The sequence below is a fragment of the Cimex lectularius genome, unplaced genomic scaffold (genome assembly GCF_000648675.2).
Source record: "Cimex lectularius strain Harlan isolate CLEC.00 unplaced genomic scaffold, Clec_2.1 scaffold255, whole genome shotgun sequence".
Classification (NCBI taxonomy): Eukaryota; Metazoa; Arthropoda; class Insecta; order Hemiptera; family Cimicidae; genus Cimex; species Cimex lectularius.
Window position 1 is genome coordinate 104,295 of NW_019392847.1, and position 24,861 is coordinate 129,155.

Consider the following 24,861-nt stretch of genomic DNA (forward strand, 5'->3'; position numbering starts at 1 on the left):
GATCTAAATTTATTAAGATTTAGAACTAAATAAATGATAATGAGTATATAATTAGTAGTTTCTATTGAAAATATTAATAATAAAAAAATAAATCAGTAGAAAATGCTTGCTAATAGGAAAGGTAAATTTATAAACAAAACAATTCTTTTTATTGACAATTTGACTGAAAGGTCTATATTCACACAAAAAGTTGTTAATATTGTATTTATTTTTTAAAATTATGACACAATTATTCTAATAATCTTATGTAACATCTTAATGTGATAATCGCAATATTTAGGCATAAAGCTAGTACGTAGTTAATTTACAAGCATTGTATCAGGGAAATATTGGTAGTGCCAAGTGTCAAAATAGATAAGTAAGGTCTTTTTATTTTGGCACTAAATATGATTGAATCATTATAAATGCTGATGCACCACAGTGAAAAAAATTACTATTGTGAAAGAATGTCTGCGCTTTTATTTATATACAAATTTAGAAAATAAAGTTGTGATATTGTACAAATAATAAACAATATTTTTGTATTCAAAGATCTTGTCTTCTTTTTTATAATAGATCTTTTTTGCATTCACCTTTTTGAAAAATTGCGGCGAGCAGTTTTGACAAATCGTAATATTTGATAAGTATTATGTTTTGCAATAGAAAAAGTAGCCGTTTCAAGAGTGAAACTGAAATATATTTTATATTCTATTTTTTATTATATATTATTGAAATATATTTCAGAGAAATAGGGCTACCCTCTAGAAGGCCAGGACAGGGCCGACCTAGGTGTACAGACGAGAGAGAGGATAGCTTTGTCTGTCAACCTAAAGGCTGCACGGACCGCAGCAATACGGGAAATGAGATAAAAAATTTGATAAGACAAGTTCGAAGTGTTTCGATTTCTTCCAGGACTGTAAGAGAAGGCTCAATGAAAAAAGACTCAGGGCCCGACATCTAGCTCGTGGTCGTTACCACAGCTCAGAAAATAGCCAGGCTTCAATTCGCACGTAAACATGTGAATTGTGCATTGTAAGATTGGGGAAGAATTTCCTTTACAGATGAGGTGAAAATTGGCCTCAAATCTTCAGATGGGTGTAATGTCATGGAGACGCTCGGGAAAAAGGTACGCCCCATGATTTATGGTATCTCAGGTGACATTCTGTAGGGGGTTAGGCGATTTGCGCAACGCACTACTAATTTGTACAACTATTTTTTTTTAAACTACAAAGACAAAACGCGCTCTTCTCGAGCGCAAATTAGCAAGCCCTCTCGCCACGTGCTCTTGAAGCAGTGTTACCCCACTCCATTCCCCTCTCAGCGGCCAGGTCAGCTTAAGAACAGGGTATAGCGTCCAGGAAAGCGAACTTGGCGTCCTGATCTTGTACTTCTTGATAATGATGGAGGTTCTTCGTCACATGGTGTTTTGTCGGTGCAGCTAGGTCAATATGTGGATTCTCAGGGTCGGCTAACACGTATGCAGGTTTAGGCCTATCTATGGAAATATTAGTCATCTTCCCTTTTAGTTCCACCGTGAAAAAATTTGGGTACCTTTCGTCTTTTGATATTTACAGTCAACTTGACGCGATCAAGATCTGGACGGATGGCATCACGAGATATGAGAAAACCTAGGAAAAGCATCTCTTCCACTCCTATTCTTCTGCCCAAGCTTTGTACAAATTCGTCAGGACTTGCGAAACAGTTTTCAGAATATATGGCCTCCAGAATTGAAGGAACTTGTGAAAAGCGAGCAAACGTATCATGTGTTCAAACAGCTCACACAGAGCATCCTAGCTGGTAGTAAACCAAGTACCTGAAAAAAAAACTTTCTAAACCACCTGTGATTAAACTGTGATATATTTAAGTGTGTAACCTTAGTACAGATAATTCCGGGCTGGTTACTTCTTTAAAAATAAATTAACATTGTTATATAGTACCTAAAACTGTGATTGTTCTTTATTGATTAAATTAGTATATTTATATTGTTTTGTAACTTTATATAGTTTTTATAATTTTAATTTTGAAATTTTATGTAATGATTGTATGATATTACTGTGTGAAAAGGAGTAACCAGCAAGGGGGAGACCTATTAGATTAGGTCAATTTAAGTAGTACAGAGAGGAAAAATATATATACCCCTAACCTTCCTCGTGCCCCTCGTTTAGAGCGAGGCATAAGGAAGGCGTTAAGCTTCCATTTTCCCCCATACAAGAAAATAAGTCAGTCTAGTGGCCGAGGCCGCCGGTATGGGGTCTCCCTCAGGTACGGCGGGGAGGTGGATGGGAATAAAAAAAAAAAATCTCTTCCACTCCAAAAACAGATTTGCTGATATTGATTCAAAGTCCGTATGAATTCAGTCTTTCAAAGACAGCTTTCAGATGTTTGTTGGGTTCCTCGGCAGTTTTGGATGCTATTATTTTATCAACTATATAGACGAAACAATAGTGCAGATAAGACATTATGAATAAATCTTTGAAAAGTGCTAGGAGCATTTTGTAAGCCAAAAGGCGTACAGTTAAATTCGTACAGGCCAAATGGCAAGTATAACTGCTCCGTGTATATCTATTTTAGAAAAAATATATTTAAGCTCTAGGATTTCACTAAGATCTTCAGCCCTGAGCACTGGCATTGTGTGAGCATTGAGGACCACATGCGGGCCATTGTCCGTTTTTCTTGATTGTACTAAAATGTGATTTAGGCGGTCTTAGTATATCGTGATTTATTAGGAATTGAAATTAATTTTTAATTTTTTCATCTTCACCTTTACCCAAATTTGGAAAAAGCAACCTGTTTCCAGATAGTCTCTAACTTGATTTAATTTGAGCTAGTAGGCTTTCAACATTTTCATTATCAGTAACATGTGTTAGAGATCGATCATATTTGACTGACAAACCTTGTTGTTTGTCTGTGTTTTTGATTGATTGATTTTTTGCCAATTTTGGTTGATTTATTTTTGCCAATAGCTTAAAAATTAACAGCTTGCACATAAAATAATCTATCCAAAAAGATTTAATAAAACCTAGTTAATTTTTTAAGAGATTGAACTAGACTTACAAGAATACTACATATACCAAATATTACACCAGATTGAGCTGAAAGATTCAGTTTGAAAAATTCAAAGAACAGATTCCAAGATGAAAAATAAAAAATGAAAAAATAAGCTGACAAAAAATGCTAAGACCAAATATTATTTGAAATTCGGCTTTTTTATGACTATTTTCATCTGCGTACCCTTACTATTTTGGTCTGTCAGGCATATTTCGGTTTTTCGCCACAATCTGTACTGGGCCTGAGGTAATGAGCAATTGGTCGGTTCACTTTCTTGTGCATTTGTCCCATTTTAAAGCATATGACAGACCTACAAGTAAAATTAAAACAGTCTTACAGACCAAAAATGATGGGAAATGACCAACATACAGGCTCATTTACCTGCAGGTTTATGAAGAAATCTCACATAAAATATTAGTGTTAAAAAAGTTAAATTTTTTATAAAACAATTTTGAGGACTGAGTCACAAAAAATACAAAAATTGACTAAATGGACTACTTTTATCCTGTAATTTTAATTTTTCTCGTGTGTTATATTTGATTGGTTTTTTTTTTATCACACTTCATAAAGCTAAAAATAAATATGCAAGAATACATGGTTCATTTTGGACAAGGGATGTGATATTAAACACAAGGATGATTTACATTGAAACACTATATTTTTTTAGATACATTATTATTATATAAAACAATTATATACAAAATACGTACTGTATGTATACCGCACACACTTTCCTAAACATCTCTTAAAAATCAATTTTTCTATTTTAAAGAAAAATTGACTTTTTGAGGATTTTAAAAATTTACAGGAGCAGACACTTGATTTTTGGTGACGAAAAATCAAGTCTAAGCTCCTCAGCGTCATTTCTTGAAAGATTTTGATAACGTTCGTATATATATATAAAAAGTATAAAAAATATAATAATTAAAAAAAAGAAATATACATTTTTTGGTAGAAGAACTTATTATTTTGGTAACTGGAAATGTGCAGATAATTTTAATAAAATATTACTAAATACCAAAGTTGTTTTGAGGGTTAATATATTTGCCTTGTAAAAAATATATTATTTTGTAATATATAGTAAATATAAAAAAACATTTCCCTTATTTCATCTTTTAAATTATAATTATAATTATTGTTCAATGCATAAAAAAACATAGTTATAAAGTTCCCTTAAGTTAAAATTACGTTATATAAAAAAATATCAATTTATTAAATAAATTGACAACTAGATTTCAAATTTCTTTAATACTGTTTTACAACCAGCCTGCATGCAATCTTGCTTAATTAAAAAATAAATAAGTAATTAAATTAAGAAAAGGGTAAATAATTTGGCAAGCTTTTATGAGCATTACAACTAAACATTAAGTCCAGTTGCATTGATAACAATTCCCGTTTTAATAAATCAATCAAATTGAACAAAAAACGTGATGATCTGTGGAAAACCAAGTTATATGATGATGGAGCGTTATGAGAAAATTGTTGCATCATTTTGTTATGGCAACATATTGCTTAAAGCACAAGGGACCAGATCTGATTCGAAAAGGAGGGGAAAATGAATCTGTAAATGGATAGTTCTAATCTAAAAACGCCACAATAAAATGTACACCACAGTATAAACAATTTTACACCCTAGTGACGGTGCTTTCGCATTATTATGAACAATAACACAAACGTAGTTCAAACACGATTTCATTTCGCCTAAAAAACTACAATAAAAGAATAATCTCATTCTTTTCATCTATAAAGTACTATTTCGCAAGAAAGTTCAAAATAGAGCCTGATATAAAATTATTTAAATTTAAATGTGGTTCGCGGTGTTCATAAATTGCGAGAATTTGAAACGATTTGTTGATTGAAGAAGAGCAAACTATTATCAGTGAAGAGTTACAGGTGGTAGGAAATCTCCGCATCGAGGGAAATTGGGTGGAATAGGTGGCAGATCCGCTTGCGTACCCACGTGAAGAATTAAGTTCATTCCAATAACAATGTGGAACAAGAAGTGACAGTGGAACAGCCAGTAACCTGAAAAATTTACAATTATATACAGTGAATATTTACAATAAAAAAACGCCTTGAAATACCTGGGTTATCGGCTCTGAATCTAAAAACGACATATCCGTTATTGGGCACGGCGATTGTGTCCTTTGAAGGTGGGAGGTTGAACTGCCTATGGAGGAGACCTCTCCTGTCCAAGTCGAGGGCGTGTTTCAAGTTGATTTTCTTCACGTTTTTGTCGGGAGACCTTCCCATACCGATGACGTTGAAGGAGTAACCGTGCAAATGGAACGGGTGACTCAAATTAGGCTGTTGTACTGAAATAGTAACAGGATATCATAGCGACGTGTTTTGATTATCGTTATTTTCTTAAATTACCTTCGTCGACAAGGACGACTTCTACGACCGCGTTGAGGGGTATGTCGACTTTATGGGTGCACATGCAGTTTCTTCCACAATTGGCTGGCTTGTTGTCTCCGTTACAGAACTGTTCCGGGTTGATGTCGTCGATCTGAGAAACTGGCGGTGCGGGTGGAAATACGAAAGAGATTTCATCGACCAAACTGATAACGTGATCACCGCCTCCAGGAGCGACTAAAAAAAGACGCAAAGTTAAGCAAGGTTGTTTGCACAAACGCAACGTTAAGATCAAGATCATGATTGATTCAAAAACCTAATAACAATTTAGAGTTGTTTGGAAAGAAAGATACGGATTCATATATATCATCTCAGCCAGGAAAATAATAATTGTCCATTCTCTTTTTTTCCCTAACTCTTTTCCAGTTGTGATATTTCTTCATGGAGTCTGCGGGGTGATAAATCTGTATTTTGGCTATTTCCGATCATTTATTTGATCAGCATCTTCAAGATGGGTCTGTTGGATTGTTAAATGAGAAAATTGATCTGTGCGCTTTTTCGAGCATTTGTCCTATTTGATAACTACTGTATTGGGAATATTTTGTTTTTCAGTGATTCAGACTAATGTTCCCACATTACTTAAGAACATTGCCCATAGTTGATTAAACATATACATGGCAGTGCATTTTTCGTCTCTCGTAGGAAAAAATGTTTAAACTGTCAAGTCATTACTATCGGCCGTACCATGGTAGTGGTGTAGATATAGCAAGTCGTCCGTTGTATGGAAACTGAAGGACTGGAAGGAATGACCCATTAGGGCTGCTGTAGTTAGCATGTACCAGACTGTAATATTTATTGGCTCAGTGGTGATGATGGGATCAGAAGAGGACAATTTCGATAAATCGAAAAAACAAATACTTTTCAAATGTTTTTTTAGATTTTTGATATTTCCTTAGTTTTATAAAGGTTTTGTGGATATTTTGACCAAATTTTAAGAAGATTGATACACGAAATAAATTTGAAGTAGCAACAGGCCAAAGTCGCTAACTTGTAGGTAAGTCACAGACCCACTATTAATGATGGCAATAAATCACGACACGTTTTACAGACCAAATCAATGAGGATAGGCAGACCAAAAGCGGAAACTACCAAACCTTTTATACAGTTGCTACAAAATTGAAGGATGCTTTGCATGAATTTTTAAATCTAACAAATTCATGCAACATCTAATATTTCTCAAATTAGGACTCATAATATCAATATCTTAAAAATGGTATAATAGCAATCAATAAAATGTCAGGATTTGTCTACTAATTTGATTCGACTCCTTGTATCTAATTATTTTTAAGGTAAAGGAGTAATTATCCAGAAATTTTCATATCTACTAATTAAATTCGTTAAAAATTGATTACCCAAAAATCTGTTGTACTGATGAGGTTGGAAAAGTTCTTCGGGTCTGTAAAACAAAAATCTGAAGGGTAAGAAAATTTTGACGTCAGGCCGTTCCTGTAAGATGCCTTCATCGATATGCTTTGCATTTTTGAGCTGGTTGACACACACTGCATCGTTCCTAGGTTGGTTGCACTGAGCATCAAGCGGGTTCAGGACCTGATAAAATTATTTTTAAAGTCCAATTCCTTTTTTCGATTTTCTGGCTGTTTTTATTATTTTTCTACTTACAACTCCTTGTGGGAGACCGACGTCATATGTTGGGGCCTGTGTTGATGGCTGGTAAGGACCTCTTGCGTACCTGAGTACAGCGAGTTGCTGGACACGTTTGTTACCGCACTCTCCGAGACCTCTGGCTTGGATCCAGTAGGCGCCGACAGGCTGATCAGCAGTGATGACAAAGTCGTAACGTTCGCCTATTAAACAAACGCCATTACTTCTGATCATGTTCAATTAAATCGATTTAATTACCCGAGAAGGAGATAATTGTGTTCACGACGACAGGATGTACAGGTTCACCGTCAGTCGCGATTAAGACAAGCGGATGGCCCTGGATGGTCAACTGAGCCGGACAGACGGAAGCCAGTGAGTTGATCATACGGAATCTGTACCTACGGCCTGGTGTGATAGTGAAGATTTCCATAGGGGTGTTTGTACGGTATCTGGTGTTGGGATCCTACAAAAATGGCAAATAAATTAAAATCTTAGAAAGTTACGCCCGTTTGATGTGATTACCTCAAACTGTCCTTTTCCATTGATGAGCAGAGTTTCGGGATCTTGGCCTGTGTTCGCGGCAAGCCTGCCTGGGAATCTTTCCATGGCATCTTCGTGCATCCAGTCGCTGAGCATCATGACGTGGGTCGTCAGATCGAAGTCGTACAAGTGGCTATTGGGGTCGTGAGATGGAGCCTGACGGACGACAATGCTTCCATAAATACCGTCCATCTTTTGAAGCCCTTTAAAACAACAACAGATAATAGCGACAAATAATATTGGACAAAGAGAGTTCTATTTAACTGAAAAAATCTATAGTGTAAACAATAAACCATTAATACTATATTTGCAATAACTAGAATAACACCGAAAAACCAAGATCGGTAATTAACCAATTGTTTGGTAGATAGAAGAAATATAATGCATACAAGCAAATAGATAGATAGATAATGATGTATATTTACAATAAAAAATATTTTACAGAAAATACACAGTACATAAAACATCCTAGACAATAGCCCACAGGCTGTATGTCGAGTTGCCAAAAGAAAACAACAACAACATAGAATAATACTAATAATTCCACTAGTTTTCGTGGTCCGCTTGACCAATTAATGTCATTCAATTAATTAAGGTTTTTACTTGAGATAAAACAGTCAGTGTCAAGAGCGGGATTCGAACACATTTGAAAAATGGCAAAAAGGAGGGAAAATTCAAAAAGGTGGGGTTTGAGATGGGAAGTTAGTGTCCGAAAGTATCGAAGTCACGATAGCTCAAGTAGTAGAGTAGCGGCGTATCTAGCCGAAGGTTGTGGGTTCGAATCCCGCTCGTGACACTGACTTTTTTATCTCAATTAAAAACCTTAATTAATTGAATACTAGTAATGTTAATAATAAGAATACTAATACTAATTCATAATTTACACCATGCTTTATTAATAATTGAAATTATCGATTAGGAACGCTCTTTATTTTAGGGAGTACAAAACATAATTGTACGGACTGTGCTAGTTCTACCCATTCAAAAATGACATTACTTCATTTTTTCCTAAAAACAATTTGCCAAACCACCTAATTCTGAATTCCTTCAAAACAGGGCACACCGCCAAAAAATGTAACCCATCCTCATACACACCTAAATTACACAAAGCACAACGGTACGCTTCCTCGCTGTGAACCGAGTAATTAAGAGGCAGCAGTTGACATCTCGCCTTCATTATCACACTTATCCTATTCAAATTGTAATTTTTATTTAAATAATGATGATTTTCTCCTAATTCCAGATTCATCTCATTGTATAAACTATGGAAGACAGACCGCTTTGCTCTTAATTTTAGTTCATTTATAAAGTCAATTCTCAAAACATTTACTACACATTTCCACTCTATTTTTATTTAAGTCGGAGTAACTCAAGGGGGTTAAATCAAGCTGTAGACACAAATTTTCAAATTCTTTTGCCCAAAATATTTTCTTGTCTAATATATTTAAAGCCAAAATTCGGGGGATTGTAGCAGAAGACAATCATAGAACTTTTTGGATGTATGCCAGACGCAGGCTTAACAGGCTTAAAACAATGGGTCAATCCCTGTCTCTAAATATAATACATAATCAGGTGTATCATTTCTTAAAAAAAAAAAAAAAAAAAAAAAAAAAAAACCTTTGACGAAATATTTATTAAATTTCTCCACACTGTCATACATACCATTTACAGCCCCAAACCTGAGCACCATATAACATTACCGCCTTGGAAACAGAGTTAAATACATTTTGCTGAAATGGGAACATCACTACTCGACAAAAGAGACTTCCAAGTAGAATTAATACCAAATTTGGCTACATTTAATTTTTCTTTAAGATGTCATCGCAAACTACGGTGTGAGATAAATACCCAGATATTTATATGGTTCACAATCTCAATATTTTGTCCAGCATAGTTCCAAACTTCTTTTCTCCCAAGCCTACCCCCTCTGCGAAAGACCATTATTTTTGACTTGTTAAAGTTAACAAACTTAAACAAGTAATTTTTAGTTGAGATAATAAAGGGGTTGAGATGGGAAGTTAGCATCCGAGTGGATCGAAGTCACGATAGTTCAAGTGGTAAAGCAGCGGCGTATCTAGCCGAAGTTCGTGGGTTCGAATCCCGCTCGTGACACTGACTTTTTATCTCAACTAAAAATCTTAATTAATTGAAAGATATTAATTGGTCAAGCAGACCACAAAAACTAGAGAATTAAACGAGTAAATTAACTTACAAGCAAATAATGTAGTATATATGGAATGAAGCCTTGTTTGGGTAAAAAAAAGCCTGTATTACGCTAATAAAACATGAATCCTATTTCACTTATTATTTCTCACATACAGGTACGATCTAACAATTTTTTTTCTTCATTGATTTCTTTTCATTTTGAAATTTTATGGTTTATTGCGTAAATACATTGGTAGTACGGAAGAAGTCAAGCATGTTCAGCCAAAATGTTAACATTCCCGGGACAAAGGTTACATTATTACAATTACAGCTGTGTCTACTCAAGAAAGCCTTGTTCAAGTTAACATTTCAAAGTGATAAATGCTCTCTGCAATCGGCACTGCAGAACCGTTGTGTCAAGATAACCGCTGCAACAGGTCAGAAACGTTAATGTCAGTTTAACTTTCTGACGCTGGCTTACACGTGAGAAAAGTCTTGCCTGTCCGGAACATCGGATAAGGGTTAACTAGTCGAAAAAAAGTTACATCAATTGGGATGAGGAAAATGGCGTAAAATCTACTTTTCGAGTTGATAAAAACTCCTTTGTTGGCCATTCCTCCGGATTCAAGCGGAAGAAACACTTCTGGCTTGAGGTTAGTGAAATCGACGGTTGATTACACAGTAATAAAAAAAGTTTTTGATCTAACTTTTCCGTATAGGTATTTAGTAAAAAAACATTTCTGGATTAAAAAAAAATCAATAACAATGAAAATAAGAGGAAGTCTGGGGTGTCCAATTCTTAGGTGATGAGGATGAACTCTATTGGAATTTACTTTAATTAATGTAATTGAGCAAGTATTCTGATGATGTTTTTCAAAATAGCAACAATAAGTGTTGTATTTTAATCAAAATTTATGTATAAAAAAAGATGGCAACTTTGTTTTGCTATTTGGTATTATTTCCTATAATTGAATGTTAATAATATTTTAAATAACCTATTTAACAGATTTTAAACTTAAAAGGACGTGAACAGTAGCATTTGAAAGCTTTTTCTTTATCAGCGGAGTTATGGTACACATTCGGACGTAACTTAGAAATCACTTTGCCTTTTGTTTTCGGTAATTAAACCCCTATAACGTTTAATTGGCTATTTACCAGTGTGAGCATGCCAAAAGTGTGTTCCGGCGTTGCCAGCTACCCATTGGTATCTGAACGTGTTTCCTTCCGAGATGGGACACTGAGTCACAAATGGTACTCCGTCCGAAATTTGGGTTCCTCGCTGGTGGATTCCGTGCCAATGGATGGTCAATTCGCTTCCTTCCATTCTGTTCAAAAGATCGACGACTACCTTGTCACCTTCGCAGACCTAAAAGAAAATAGGTTATATATTTAATTTTTTTTCTCGTTAAAATGTGTATTTTTTAAAAATATTACCTGTATGCTGGGACCTGGAAGCATCCTGTTTATCGTGAGCATTCCTCTTTCGACACCGTCGGCAAGAACGCACTGGCAATGGCTCCACACGGTGTTGGTGGCGTTGGGCGTGCAGACCTGACAAGCTCTGTAAAAATTGCAAAATTATGTGCGATTTGCAAGAACAAATTCGGTTGATTTTTTATAATTTTTGTTTTGTTTTTTAGCGACAAATTTTCTCCTTTAAATATCTTTCTTTCTAAGAATTTTCTTATGCCATGTCGCCGGTTGAATCTTAAAAGTGATAAAATTGTGAAATGTCGCAGGTTTTCGCCGGCTCTCGTCCCGGCCTTTTAAGGTGCTTGAGATTTGGTGTTGGGAAAGTAGTGCTTTATTGCAAAAGAACTTATATAATTCTTTTAAAAATCTTTTTGTAAACATTTTAAATGAACACAACCTAAAAACAGCGTTGATTGCTGTAAAAGATTGTATGCTAAATATTTAAAATGAAAGTAAATCCTGCTATACTGGGTTTTAAGTCCAACTTTCCGTTGGCAGTCGCCTACAGTAATATCACTTTACAATACTAGCTTATTACTCTTCTCAATTAAAAAACCCTCGGCTAAGCCGGGAATTCGAACCCAGAATTTAGTATGGCAAATGTGCGCTAGACGCCCTAACCTCTTGACCAATGCGCTTCTCCATCTAAATATTGATAAAGTTGACTTTTTAGCAACTTTATAAAGTTTTAATATTGTGTGTGGTGAAAATAGGTAGAAAAGTTGTAACAAGGATAGCTGTTCTTTTTTAGCCTTCAGGTACGAACAGCAAGTTTATAAAAAACTAGAAAAGCTAATTTAAATAAGCATTTCACGGTCGGTCGTGTGGTACATTTTTTGTCTCTGGTTTCTTTTCGCTTCCGTTAATGTATTGCGGCTTTAATCTAAATTACCTTAGATCATCAGAAACGTTAAAAATTAAAAACTGTTTTTTTAAGTTTTACTACAAAAATTCACAATTGCATAAAAGGACACGAGTCAAATGGTTCATTTTGAACCAAGAGCGAATTTCACTGCAGGGTAAAATGTCCTTGCTCTGATTTTTTTTCATTTCTTTGTCCAATAGGTTAATGATGAAAAAACAAGCCAACCAAGATCCCTTTCTTCACAGTTAATGTTTGCCCAGAGGATTGCGAGAAACCGTCCGTTGGGTAACTTCTGTTCTCGTCTTTGTCCCCGCTCTAATGATCCTTCCGAAAATATTCTTCATCGATAGACCGTTTAATCGTTTTACATATTTCCCTTCCCGCCGTGATTACACCGACCTCGACCGTGCCTGCGGTTCGTACAATAATATTGAACACCTTGTCTGCAACAGGGACAACTCGTGCATAAAATTGTGGACGTAAACTGCAACTGGAGGAATTCGATTTCTGTGTTATGTTGTCATAACATCGGGCAAAAGGGTTTTATTACATAAAAACTAAATATGAAGAATTAAGAAAAACAGCGGCCCTTAATTTAATATCTTGGCACCCGAGACAGGAAGAGAAGAAAATAAAAAGATACATAAGTAAATATATCTATTTAGATATCGAGTAAGAGAGAGAGAGAGAGAGAGAGAGAGAGAGAGAGAGAGAGAGTGAGGGGGGAGGAGAAAGAAAGAGAAAGGGAGAGAGAGAGAATGAGAGAGAGAGAGAGAGGGGAGAGAGAGAGAGAGAGAGAGGGAGAGAGAGAGAGAGAGAGAGAGGCAGGGAGACAGACAAGCAGAAAGACAGATAGACAGACAGACGGAGAGTGAGAAGAAGAGGGCGAGACAGAGAGAAAGCATGAGAGAGTGAGAGTGAGAAACAGAGGGAGAGGAAGAGAGAGAGATAGAGAGATAAAGACAGAGAGAGAGAGAGAGAGAGAGAGAGAGAGAGAGAGAGGGAGAGAGAGGGAGAGAGAGGGAGAGAGAAAGGTGTGGATAATAGCGAAGAACTAGCAAAAAAGATTTTTAAAAATAGTTAAAAAAGATTCCCCTCAAGACATGATATACAGTGCAAAAATGTAAATACGTAAAAAACCGTAAATTACGCGATTATATTTTATTAATACAGGTAGTAATAAAAAATAATAAAAGAAAACAAAGAAATAGCATTACATTCAGGAAATATGAGAAAAGAGATAAATAGATAGAGTGCATAAGATAGATTGATGGATAGATAGATAGATAGATAGATAGATAGATAGATAGATAGATAAATAGATAGATAGATAGATAGATAGATAGATAGATAGATAGATAGATAGATAGAAAGAGAGAGAGAGAAAAGAAAGTGTGAGAGAGAGAGAGAGAGAAAAGAAAGTGAGAGAGAGAGAGAGAGAGAGAGAGAGAGAGAGAGAGAGAGAGAGATAGATAAATAGATAAAGACAGAGAAAGAGAAAGGAGTGAATAAGAGCGAAGAACTATCAAAAAAGATTTTTAAAAATAGTTAAAAAAGAAATAGCATTACGTTCAGGAAATATGAATATGATGAAAGGAGATAAGTAAATAGATAGAGTGCACAAGATAGATTGATGGATAGATAGATAGATAGAGAGAGAGCGAAAAAGAAAGAAAGAAAAAGAGAGAGAGAGAGAGAGAGCGAGAGAGAAACAGAGAGAGGTATATAACGAAAGAAAAAGCATTGTAGTGAGAAAGTTACAAAAGAAAGTATTGGAGTGAACAAGAAATAAACGAGCGTGCAAATGAACGAGGTGTAATAGAACGAAAAAAAAAATCAATGCAATATAGATAAATTTCAGAAAAACACACGACGAAATCTAACCATTTTCAACGATTTTTATTTTTTAAACTGTTTTGATTTTAAACAAAAATGTAAAAGAGTATTACATATCTATGTAAAAAATTGAGAAATATATCAGTTTTATTTTGACTATCAGTGTAAAAAGCTTCTTTGGTTTCTAAATTTAGTTTAACCAGATCGTCGAGCGCATTTCCTTCGTTATATGAAATTAAGATGCTGGGTAATTTTAATTACCTCTCTAAGATCGGAACAAACGAGTTGAATTAATTATTTATATAATAAAAGGAATTTTTCAAGGAAGGATAAAAACAAGGTCAACGGTAAACAATGCATTGAAATTAATCATCAATGTGTAGATTTAGAAAAAAAAAAATTAACAAAATAAAAAGAAAGATCGACAAGGCTGATCGTTTAAACTTACGCTCCGAGTACTGTGTAAAGTTCAGCTGTAAAATGGTAGTAGCAGATCTTGGGGGGTTCTCCTTCGCGGCAAGCCCTCGCGCACTCCTCGGGAGACGAAAGCAGAGGATTCCTTCTCAGTTCGTCGAGTCCCCTCCTGACGAAGTCGAGGGATGACGCCGGGGCGTATTTCTTCTGGGCGGGATCCTGGACCGGAGGGCTTCCGAAAGCAGGGCCGGACAAGTCCGCAGGGTGCGTCTGTACGAGGCCGTGGCTCGAGGAGAAAAAATCAGATGCCGGATCGTCATCAGGGTAGGACTGGCTTGGTGTCAGCTCCTGCCTCCACCAACTTGCAGCGGTAGAAGAATCTAACGGCCTCAGAGGACCTAAACACAAAAACAGTATACTTATTAAACTCTAAACAATTCGTTAAATAAATGAAAATAATAAATCTGGTCAAATGTCATCGTATAAATAAATGTAAGATGCTTATCAAAACTCGCCCAAAACAATTTTTTTTTTGGCCTTAGCCTTTGCTATTAGCCAATTGATCTATTGCATCCTCCACATCCTTCCTGACCCCAACCCCACCAGGTCCGGCGTCGTATCTCGTTGTTACTACATTTATACTTTTATTATAAACAATCTTTTTATGTAAGGTTTTGGTTGAAACTAAAAAGCTAGTGCCACGAGGGGGATTCGAACCCACGACCTTCGTCTAAATACAACGCTACTCTTCCACTTGAGCTATCTTGACTTCGATCCTTTCGGACACCAAATGCGGCGTATTTAGCCAAAGGTCGTGGGTTCGAATCCCGCTCGAGACACTAATTTTTTCATTTCGACCAAAACCTTACATAAAAAGATTAATCAACTGAAAGAAGTAATTCACTAGTTTTCGTTGGCCGCTTGACCAATTAATGTCTTTCAATTAATTAAGGTTTTCAGTTGAGATAAAAAAGTCAGTGTCTCGAGCGGGATTCGAACCCACGACCTTCGGCTAGATACGCCGCTACTCTACCACTTGAGCTATCGTGACTTCGATCCTCTCGGACACCAAATGCGGCGTATTTAGCCAAAGGTCGTGGGTTCGAATCCCGTTCGAGACACTAACTTTTTCATTTCGATCAAAACCTTACATAAAAAGATTAATCAACTGAAAGAAGTAATTCACTAGTTTTCGTTGTCCGCTTGACCAATTAATGTCTTTCAATTAATTAAGGTTTTTAGTTGAGATAAAAAAGTCAGTGTCTCGAGCGGGATTCGAACCCACGACCTTCAGCTAGATACGCCGCTACTCTACCACTTGAGCTATCGTGACTTCGATCCACTCGGACACTAACTTCCCACCTCAACCCACCTTTTGAATTGAAAGAAGTAATTTGGTCAATAGACCACTAAATATAATGGATTACAAACAATCATTTACATATCTCAAAGAGGGATGTGCGTGTGTGGCCCAAAATGTCGAAACAATAAAACAAGTCGAGAGGGGTTCTTTGTGATTTATGGCGGAAAGTGCTGTGGGTAATAAATTTTCTTTCAAAAAAAGTTTCTAAGTTAAGTTAAGTTAATAAAGTTTCTTTTCTTCTTTTCTGAAGTGCAGATTTTTTATTCTGTTGGGCAATAGTTTTCACGTATGCAATGGATATTTAAGTGTACGTTGTTACGCAATACGGATTTGAAAATTAGAAGCGATATGATATTGCACGTTGCATTTCTTCGGGAAAGAATCCGCTAATTGGTCAATACACGAACGGGTTGTGATTGGAAGTGTTGCATTACATCTGTGGCAACTTCCGCCTGCCGTTTTGTCGTCAAGGTCTAATTAGCAGTCGAGTGAAATTGTTACAAAATCCAAATTGATATCTACTAATTCAGCCGTTGGGCATTACTAACGGCCTTTCCCCGCTTGATGGATCGGAATGAAGACATTCCAGTAACTTTTCAAATGGGCGTTCATTGTTCCATGCGGAATGATTTGTCATTTATATTTTAATCCAATGTGAGAAAAGAAAGTAAAATTTGAAAAATCCTTTGTTATGTTGCTCACTTGAATGTACTATTAAGTAGAATTTATGTACTAACAGCATATATACCATAAAAATATTTCTTCTCTATCTTTCTAAATTAAAAAAAAAAAACTTTCAGTACGGTACAGTTTATCCATAAAAATTTACAATATGTTGGAGTATAAAATTTATGATAATTGTCCTTCTGGCAAGGTAATATTCTGTTCAAAGTTTCCATGGCAAGGAAATGGACACGCCGGATGATTCTGTACGTTGAAGGCAAAAGTGAACAACAGATTTTTTATTGCTTTAAAAATTGACAACTGATTAAAGATTAATCGAAATATTTAAATATTATCGCCAGAAAACTATTTTTTTTATAAGGTACAATGTAACATTTCGCCTAAAGTACTTTTATGCTTTATAATTTAAATATGTCAAGATATTTCTGTTCGATTTGGATTTTTATACGTCCTCGAAAACGTCAGTAAGTCATTTTTTAGTACGAGAATTATTCCCGAAAAAAGGATTTGCCTTAACTCAACCCAAATGTGAAGTGTGCAAGTTTCTTGGGTAAAAGCAAGGAGAATTTAAACGTAAGTTAGTTAAGCAAAGGGGGCCTAATGATTCTGAATTTTAAACAAGGTTTCAGAGCTGGAAGATAGTTTTCTCTGCAGCATAAAAGCTAGAGAGGACACTAAGAAACAAAGCTAAAAAGAAAGCGAGGACTTCATTGCAATTTGTTCTATCCTCGTCAAATACAGAAGATCCAATTGGGGCTTGCTGGTGGAGTACACAAGAACAGCATGGATTTCCAAAAAAGGTCTGATCTATGATTTTAATATATAAAAAATGATAAATTTTTTTGCTTTTAATTGTATCACCTCTGTACACCAGAATTAACTGAAATGTTTTCAGAGAGAAACTAGATTTTTAATTAATTTTTATTTCTTTAATTTATTATTTTTTCCTTCTATCATTTATATCTTATATACCTCTGGATCAAGGTATGGTCTTGAAGAAGTAGAAAGCAAATTTAGTTGCTACTGCCAAGCTTTCGACCTATTTTAAGGTCATCATCAGGAAAAACACCGAGGTTATGTAGGTTAGAGTCCTTGGCAATGTTGGGACTGAGTCGGTCTTCAAGGAAATTTAAGATCGATAAAACTTAAATATGTCAATCCGTAGACATATTTAAGGTTGTTTTGCCCTGATGATGACCTTAAAATAGATCGAAAGCTTGGCATTAGCAACTAAATTTGCTTTCTTCTTCAAGACCATACCTTGATCCAGAGTATTCTGAAATGAAAAAGTGGTTGATATTTTTAATACTGAATGTCATATCTGCATATATTTTTGTTGTCAGATATTTTATAAACACAGAGTTGAGATTTAAAACATGGGCCTATGCTCAGTTTGGTCTGAGACGTTTCCGAATTTTGCCTCTTCAGTCTTAAATATGGGTAATTTCTGTAACGTCAAGTCTCTTTTATAAAGTCGTGAGGGTGACGTGGGCTGGTTCGGGAAAGGACTCTCATGTATCAAGAACATTGTTCATAGGTGGCCCTCGGAAGATCTGACTCTTAGAAAGAGTGTCATCCTCACCCAATTAAGGATCGCTTATTTCTACGGCAGAATGGTTGCTCGATGTGCCCCACCTAATTGTAAGGTGCAACTCGTTGGCTCAATATAGAGAGCGTGTTGGAATGCCATCCGATATGATCATTGTGCTTGATCACGGCCCCCTATTCCGATTTTTGGAGTACACAGAGTTGTTTTATTGTACAGGGTGTCCCAGTTCCTTCTGACGAAACTCAGGGAATCGATTCTACTCTTCGTTTGGAGCAAAAAATGCTCAGGAGAAAATTTACGGAAAGTTCTGTATTTTGAAGATATTCGTCAATTTAGGTTTTTTCAACTTTTCACTACCTTACCGCATAAAAACGCTTACAACTTCGAAAATGTTGAGACTACAACAAATCCAATTACACAATTTGAAAGAACGCTAAATTTACTACAAGATACTTCTTTGCAATAATCTGAATGACATAAAATGTTAGCCAATATCAGTTGGAGCATGGCAAAATTACAAAATTTTTAAATTTTGGTCATGATTGCACTTTCTACTGAGGTTACAAAAAAATACCTACAACTTATCAAATTTTACAAAAACTTCTTCATCTAATATGCTTTATGTTGATATATCCAGATTTTTAAATGGCTATAACCAGCTTTCTGGTATGGTTTTTGTGAGATTAAAGATGTGACATTTTTATTTTACAAAGCGAGTTCTAATTGATTTATTTCTACCCCCTCACTTCAAAGTTACCTTAGCTCACGTTTTCGAACATACAATTGTTATTTTTCAACTCTACTAGAACGTTATTTAAAAACCTGGATATATCAACGTAAAGCATATTAGATGAAGAAGTTTTTGTAAAATTTGACAAGTTGTATGGTATTTTTTGTAACCTCAGTAGAAAGTGCAATCATGACCAAAATTTAAAAATTTTGTAATTTTGCCATGTTCCAACTGATATTGGCTAACATTTTATGTCATTCAGATTATTGCAAAGAAGTATCTTGCAGTAAATTTAGCGTTCTTTCAAATTGTGTAATTGGATTTGTTGTAGTCTCAACATTTTCGAAGTTGTAAGCGTTTTTATGCGGTAAGGTAGTGAAAAGTTGAAAAAACCTAAATTGACGAATATCTTCAAAATACAGAACTTTCCGAAAATTTTCTCCTGAGCATTTTTTGCTCCAAACGAAGAGTAGAATCGATTCCCTCAGTTTCGTCAGAAGGAACTGGGACACTCATATAGGGCTGATAATTTTGTGTACTAAGCGTGCGTTGAAAGTGAATGTATTTATTAGCGTGAATATGCAAAGGTTGACGATGGAATATCGAGTACTCCACCACCCTAACTGAGTGAATAGTATGTAAATAGGAAAGAAAATATTTAAAAATGAGTGAAAGTGTGAATGAGTTTTAATCTAGGAACTGCATGCGGTGGCTGCTGAATTGATCTAGGTGTTGACAGCACCCGGAGCCCAACTCGGTGCCCGGATGTACAAGACCGATATATGACCCAATACTGCCGACAGTGGCGGGTTATTCTCACATTCTCAACACCCCGGGTGGGTGATTCTCGAGGCCTGCTGGTAATTTGTTGTAAATTACAAAAGCTGAAATTGACGGTGGACTTCGAGATAGGATAACACTGTTTTTGAGTGTATATGTACATGCATGTGCAGATCTGAACTTGTATAAATCCAAATAATGAAGATAGAAAAAAGGTTTATATCTACTAAACCTATGTACAAATAAACATGGTGAGATTAAATCAAATTTTAAACCGTACACCAATAAAAAAAAACCGGACACAGACCATTTGCCGTAATAATAATAATGAAATTTGTAAATAAATATTTGTAAAATGTACATTTTTTCATTTTAAATGAGTAGATAAATGTTTTTCTCTTTGTTGGTGTATGTTTATTTATTATGTTTATTTGATACATTGATTGTGTTTTTTTCTGTTGGTTTCTTTTTAGTTTTCTTCTAAGCACACTTTCATACAACTAAGACAATATAAAAATATAAGTAATGACTTTTTCTATCAGTAATTGGATCACTGATCCGTGTAATTAAATATTGGCATATTTGTGATAAAATTAACATTTTGTTTTTAACTTTTCCTCTTTTCTAATCGGGTGGCACAGAAAAAAAGCAGAGGAAAACGACTAAAATCAATTTCGCCCCTGTTTTCGTTACGATTTTCTCCGGAGCAAAGCAAAAGAACAAAAAATCAGATAGCGGAAAGAATTAAAATAAACTTTTAAGAATCACTCTCAAAGAAGAACAAGAGCAAGAAGAAATCGCAAGTAAGACGAAAGGGGCCGATAACAAGGCGGATAATGGATCGGAAGGATGTTTTTCCCCTATACTTCTTTTACATAGGCTATCCAGAGCCATTGTTCTTTTCGGCGGAGTGAAAGTTTTCTCGTTGGCGAGCCGGAATCCGTATCTTCATCCCTGGTCAAATTTCAATTTCGCCCAAGGTCCGACCGTGCAATTGATTTACAAACGGCTAATTAATTAGGCATAAAATTCCGATTGTACTTGAAAATCCGCCAGAACAAAAAATTCCTCCAGCCTTGTCGTTTTGACAATCTTTGCGTCACTCTTTCCCATAAAGGTGAAAGTAGGATTTCTAGCTTAGATACAATGTTATTACAAAACTCTTACCAAAATTCGGCAGTAATTAATAATTAGTAATTAATGATTATTATTTCAGATTGAAAATTATAAAGGATGGAGCGTTGATTTCTGAAAAAATGTTGATCAAACTCTAATTTCTTGTGGATTTAATTTGTAAATAAATCGACTTCACTAATTTTTTCAAATATTGTTCTCTTTTTGACGTGGTATTTTAAAACTGCACAGCGACCATTATAAGTGAGCAGAGTACTGCAAACGGTTATGGAAATCACTCAAATCTTCTCTTGTAGATCAACTGTCTAGAAATCCGATGTTATCCCTCTTCCGGGATCTGGCCGGTCGAATTTCTCCCCCGGGCGTTGGATAAGAGACGCAAAGGATTAAACTTGCAGTCCTTATCTATTCAATTTCCTAGATTTTCCCACCCCCGCGTCATCGCAGCGAGGTGAAAGGGCCAATAGGATTTTTGCGTAAGAACTGCATGCTATATGTTTTCTTCACTAGAGCGGATCATTATAGACCGGCTGTGTTGTTTCCCATGTTGATTAATAAGCACTTCACAATTTAGGAAGACGAAATATGGGTGTATTATTTAAGTAGACGACTTTTCCTTGTTATGTCGAAAAAAATAAATACTTGTTGATTAATTAATTCCACAATAAATGGTGGAGTGAGTGTTGTACATTCTTTTGAAAAAAACAACAAAACAATGTATAAGTTCCTTGTTTTGGAAACATAACACAGCTTAACTAGTTATGGTGATTAACGCAAAGTAATCTTGGATCTCTGCCCTAGTTTTCACTCCATAGTTATGAATTGCTTCTCTCGTTGACCGTATTAACAATAGCGACCAAAACGTTTCTTTGTTCTTCTCTAATCTTGTTTGTTTTATTCTAACCGCACTGGGCGATAATATTGTTTACAACAGTGTAACTGATTAAAAATATTCATAACGAAATGAGCTCCTCCTTCTATTCACACTAATAAATTACAGTACTCTGTACCCTTCGTGTTAGAAGTAGAAGCACTATTCACGCTAATAAATTACATTTGCATACTAGACATCATTCACACTACCGAAGAGTATTCGATAATCCATTCACGCTAATAAATTACATTTGCACACTAGACTTCATTCGCTCTTCCCAAGAGTATTCGATAATCGTCCATTCACGCTAATAAATTACATTCACAGACTTCATTTACACGTTCCCTGATGACTCTATTTCTCGGGGTGATTGGGGAAGAATCCTCTTAAGAACGCTAATAAATTACATTCTCACACGAGACTTCATTCACATTGCCTCAGAAAACAGGATATCCCTCGGGGTGATAGGCGAACATATCACGCTAATAAATTACATTGAAAATAACAGACTTCATTCACACAGCCCCAGAATACTCGATAAAGTAATTGATGAAGCTCATTCATTCGTGCTAATTAATTACATTCACAGACCAAGAGTCCTCATATTCTTCGGGGTAATAGAGGAATAAACTCCTCTATTCACGCTAATAAATTACATGGACAGACCTACTTTATCTACTTTGCCGCAGAATATTCCATATTTCTACTAATAAACTACATTCATTGCGTACATCGACACAAATAAGAATTAATCAATCCCCCTTTGCATTAAAACTTAGACTAAAACTTCATGTAAGGTATTGGTTGAAATAAAAAAGCCAGTGTCACGAGCGAGATTCGAGCCCACTGAGATGGGAAGTTGGTGCCCGAGTGGATCGAAGACACGATAGCTCAAGTGGTAGAGAAGTTGCGAATTTAGCCGAAGATCGTGAGTTCGAATCCCGCTCGCGACACAGTATTTTTTGCTTCACCCAATGCCTTACATAAAGATTAATTATTTAAACTAAGTTATTTGGTCAATCGGATCACGAATTATAATGGACTTAGAATAAACTTTATCATAAATTAATTTTGAGATTTAATTTAAGGTTTTCAGTTGAGATAAAAAAAAGTCAGTAAAAACCCCACCTTTTGAATTTTCCCTACTTTTTGCCATTTTTCAAATGTCGTGTAATCTATTTGATTCTCGGCGACAAATAAAATGGCCACGGAGAGCTTTAGTGAAGTATACTTCATTTTAACTTATTAAATTTACTAGTTTTCGTGGTGCGCTTGACCAATTAATATCTTTAAATTAATTAAGGTTTTTAGTTGAGATGGGAATTTGGTGTCCGAGTGGACCGAAGTCACGATAGCTCAAGTAGTAGAATAGCGGCGTATCTAGCCGAAGGTCGTGGGTTCGAATCCCGCTCGTGACACTGACTTTTTTATCTCAACTAAAAACCTTAATTAATTGAAAGATATTAATTGGTCAAGCGGACCACGAAAACTAGTGAACTTTATCATAAACTTGATTTGAAAATTTCAGACTATCGATTAGCCGCGATACGTCAAACTTGAAAAAAAAAATTATGATCAGGGAGGTAAAATTGAAGACTGAAAAAACTTGCAGACGATTAATGATCGTGATAATGTATTTTACGTACATATAAACCATCTTTAGGCAGTTTAATGGCTATAGAAAGTAAGTTATTAAGACGACAAAAGTTTTATATAAAAAAAAAATCATTAGCGGAACAAAATTTACATGTAAATGCTTATTTTAGCAATAACTATTTCTCTTTATTATATAACGTGGGCGTTTTATAAATTTGCTTTTTTGAACCAGTTATGCAAATCCTTTGAAGAGGAGGCATAACTTCACTTCTAACCATTTTTCGTTAATGACCATTTTTTTCGGGAACGTTTCACCATAGAGATCCGAAACTCACTTAAATGATCGTTTCTTACTGACTTGGCTCAAATCGATGGGGGTCATACCGTAGGTTAAGGAAAGTAAATTATTGGGTTGTCCGGAAAATAATGCAGGATTTTGGTATTAAACAAAAAAAAAGAAACTAGTTACTTTAAAGCAATGTTCTTTAATCAAAATNCATACAAATGAGTAATCCTGTAAACGTAAACAGAATATTTTATATAGATTTTTTTTAATGAAAACTTAAAATCCTGCATTATTTTCCGGACAACCCAATATATACAAAATCGACTTTCTCATTGCTTTTAGGGATGACAATTATATTTTTATGTTTATTTCTTTATCAGTTGATCGTCCGTTGACAGAAACCGGTTCAAAGGCAGGAAAGCCAAGGTGCTCGTAGAGAAATAGTGATCTTTTTCCTGATTTGACGAAGGGCCAATGTCGACCAGAAACAATGCACAGAGGTCAGCTTAGAAAATTTTCTTCTTTTAAATCTAGGTTATTGGTTATTTCTTGTACTAAGAACATCAATTATTTGTTTTAAGCCATATATTTCAATTGCATTGCAAGAACTCTGTTTTTTTATTTCATTTTTATTTTTTATTTATTTTTGTATATTTTTTAACGAGGGTTCGCAACAGCCCAGGTTATATAAACCTTCAGGGTGCCGGTGTTTTTGAAAAAAGCCCATTTGTAAGTATGTCGGGTTGGATTCGAACCCGGGACCTTCACCTTACAGTGATGAGCGCCGTGTCAACGCCTAAACCGTTGCGGCCACCGACGCCCCCAAGAACTCTGTTGTTGGGAGAAATTGTGGAAGCCCAGTGAAGCTATGCCGCCTCTCCGAAGGATTTGCATAACTTGTTCAAAAAAACAAGTGTTTGGCTTAGCTAAATTAACAGCTTCGAAGAGGGACCAGGGACGTGGCCCGAAATGGATTCCAATTTGATATGGCTTAAAACAAATAATTGGTGTTTTCAGTTCAAAGAATAACCAACACCCTAGATTTAAAAATTTTTTAAGACCAGGTTAAATAAAAATTAAATTATTGTTTTCAATAATTAAAATCAATTATTAATTTTTTGCGATATTTCGTTTGTTTTCGAGCTTTTAATAGGGAGACATTTTAGAAGCCGTAGCTTGAAAATTTCTGCGTTGTGCTTTTGCAAAACCGGATGTTTCACAGACCCGAAACAATCCCACGAAAATATGCATATTAATGGGTATCAAAGGGTTAAGAGGTGGGCTTTCAAAGCTTTAGATAAGAATAAAAAATCGGAAATTATCCTTTCTGTATTTTGAAACTTTACCATTTAGACATGTCGAGATCCAATTTTTTCCATCACGATCTTGAAGTTATAAATGAGCAGATTCAAACGGTAAGTGCATCGGCTAATCCGTACCGGTTTGCGTAATACAGTTTCAGTCTATTGACTGGGCCCAGGCCGGAGATGGCTGCGGAAGATTTCGCTTAGTCGATCCTTCCTAACGATCATCTCCGGAGGAAGAGCG

The 24,861-nt window shown here is 35.5% G+C and overlaps 1 protein-coding gene across 1 annotated transcript in view; it reads right to left on the reverse strand.

The window, feature by feature from the left end:
* Positions 1-3,694: 3,694 nt before the first annotated feature.
* The window catches only part of LOC106661563 (laccase-5), an 84,984-nt gene continuing 63,817 nt past the window's right edge, over positions 3,695-24,861 (reverse strand). Inside the window, exons 2-11 of the mRNA XM_014385058.2 lie at positions 14,352-14,715; positions 11,164-11,290; positions 10,885-11,095; positions 7,567-7,787; positions 7,303-7,507; positions 7,063-7,247; positions 6,795-6,990; positions 5,404-5,619; positions 5,112-5,342; positions 3,695-5,052 (exon numbers count right to left, since the gene is read on the reverse strand). Coding sequence (XP_014240544.1) covers positions 4,904-5,052; positions 5,112-5,342; positions 5,404-5,619; positions 6,795-6,990; positions 7,063-7,247; positions 7,303-7,507; positions 7,567-7,787; positions 10,885-11,095; positions 11,164-11,290; positions 14,352-14,715 — 2,105 coding nt within the window. The 3' untranslated portion in view covers positions 3,695-4,903. The remainder of the gene's footprint in view (positions 5,053-5,111; positions 5,343-5,403; positions 5,620-6,794; positions 6,991-7,062; positions 7,248-7,302; positions 7,508-7,566; positions 7,788-10,884; positions 11,096-11,163; positions 11,291-14,351; positions 14,716-24,861) is intronic.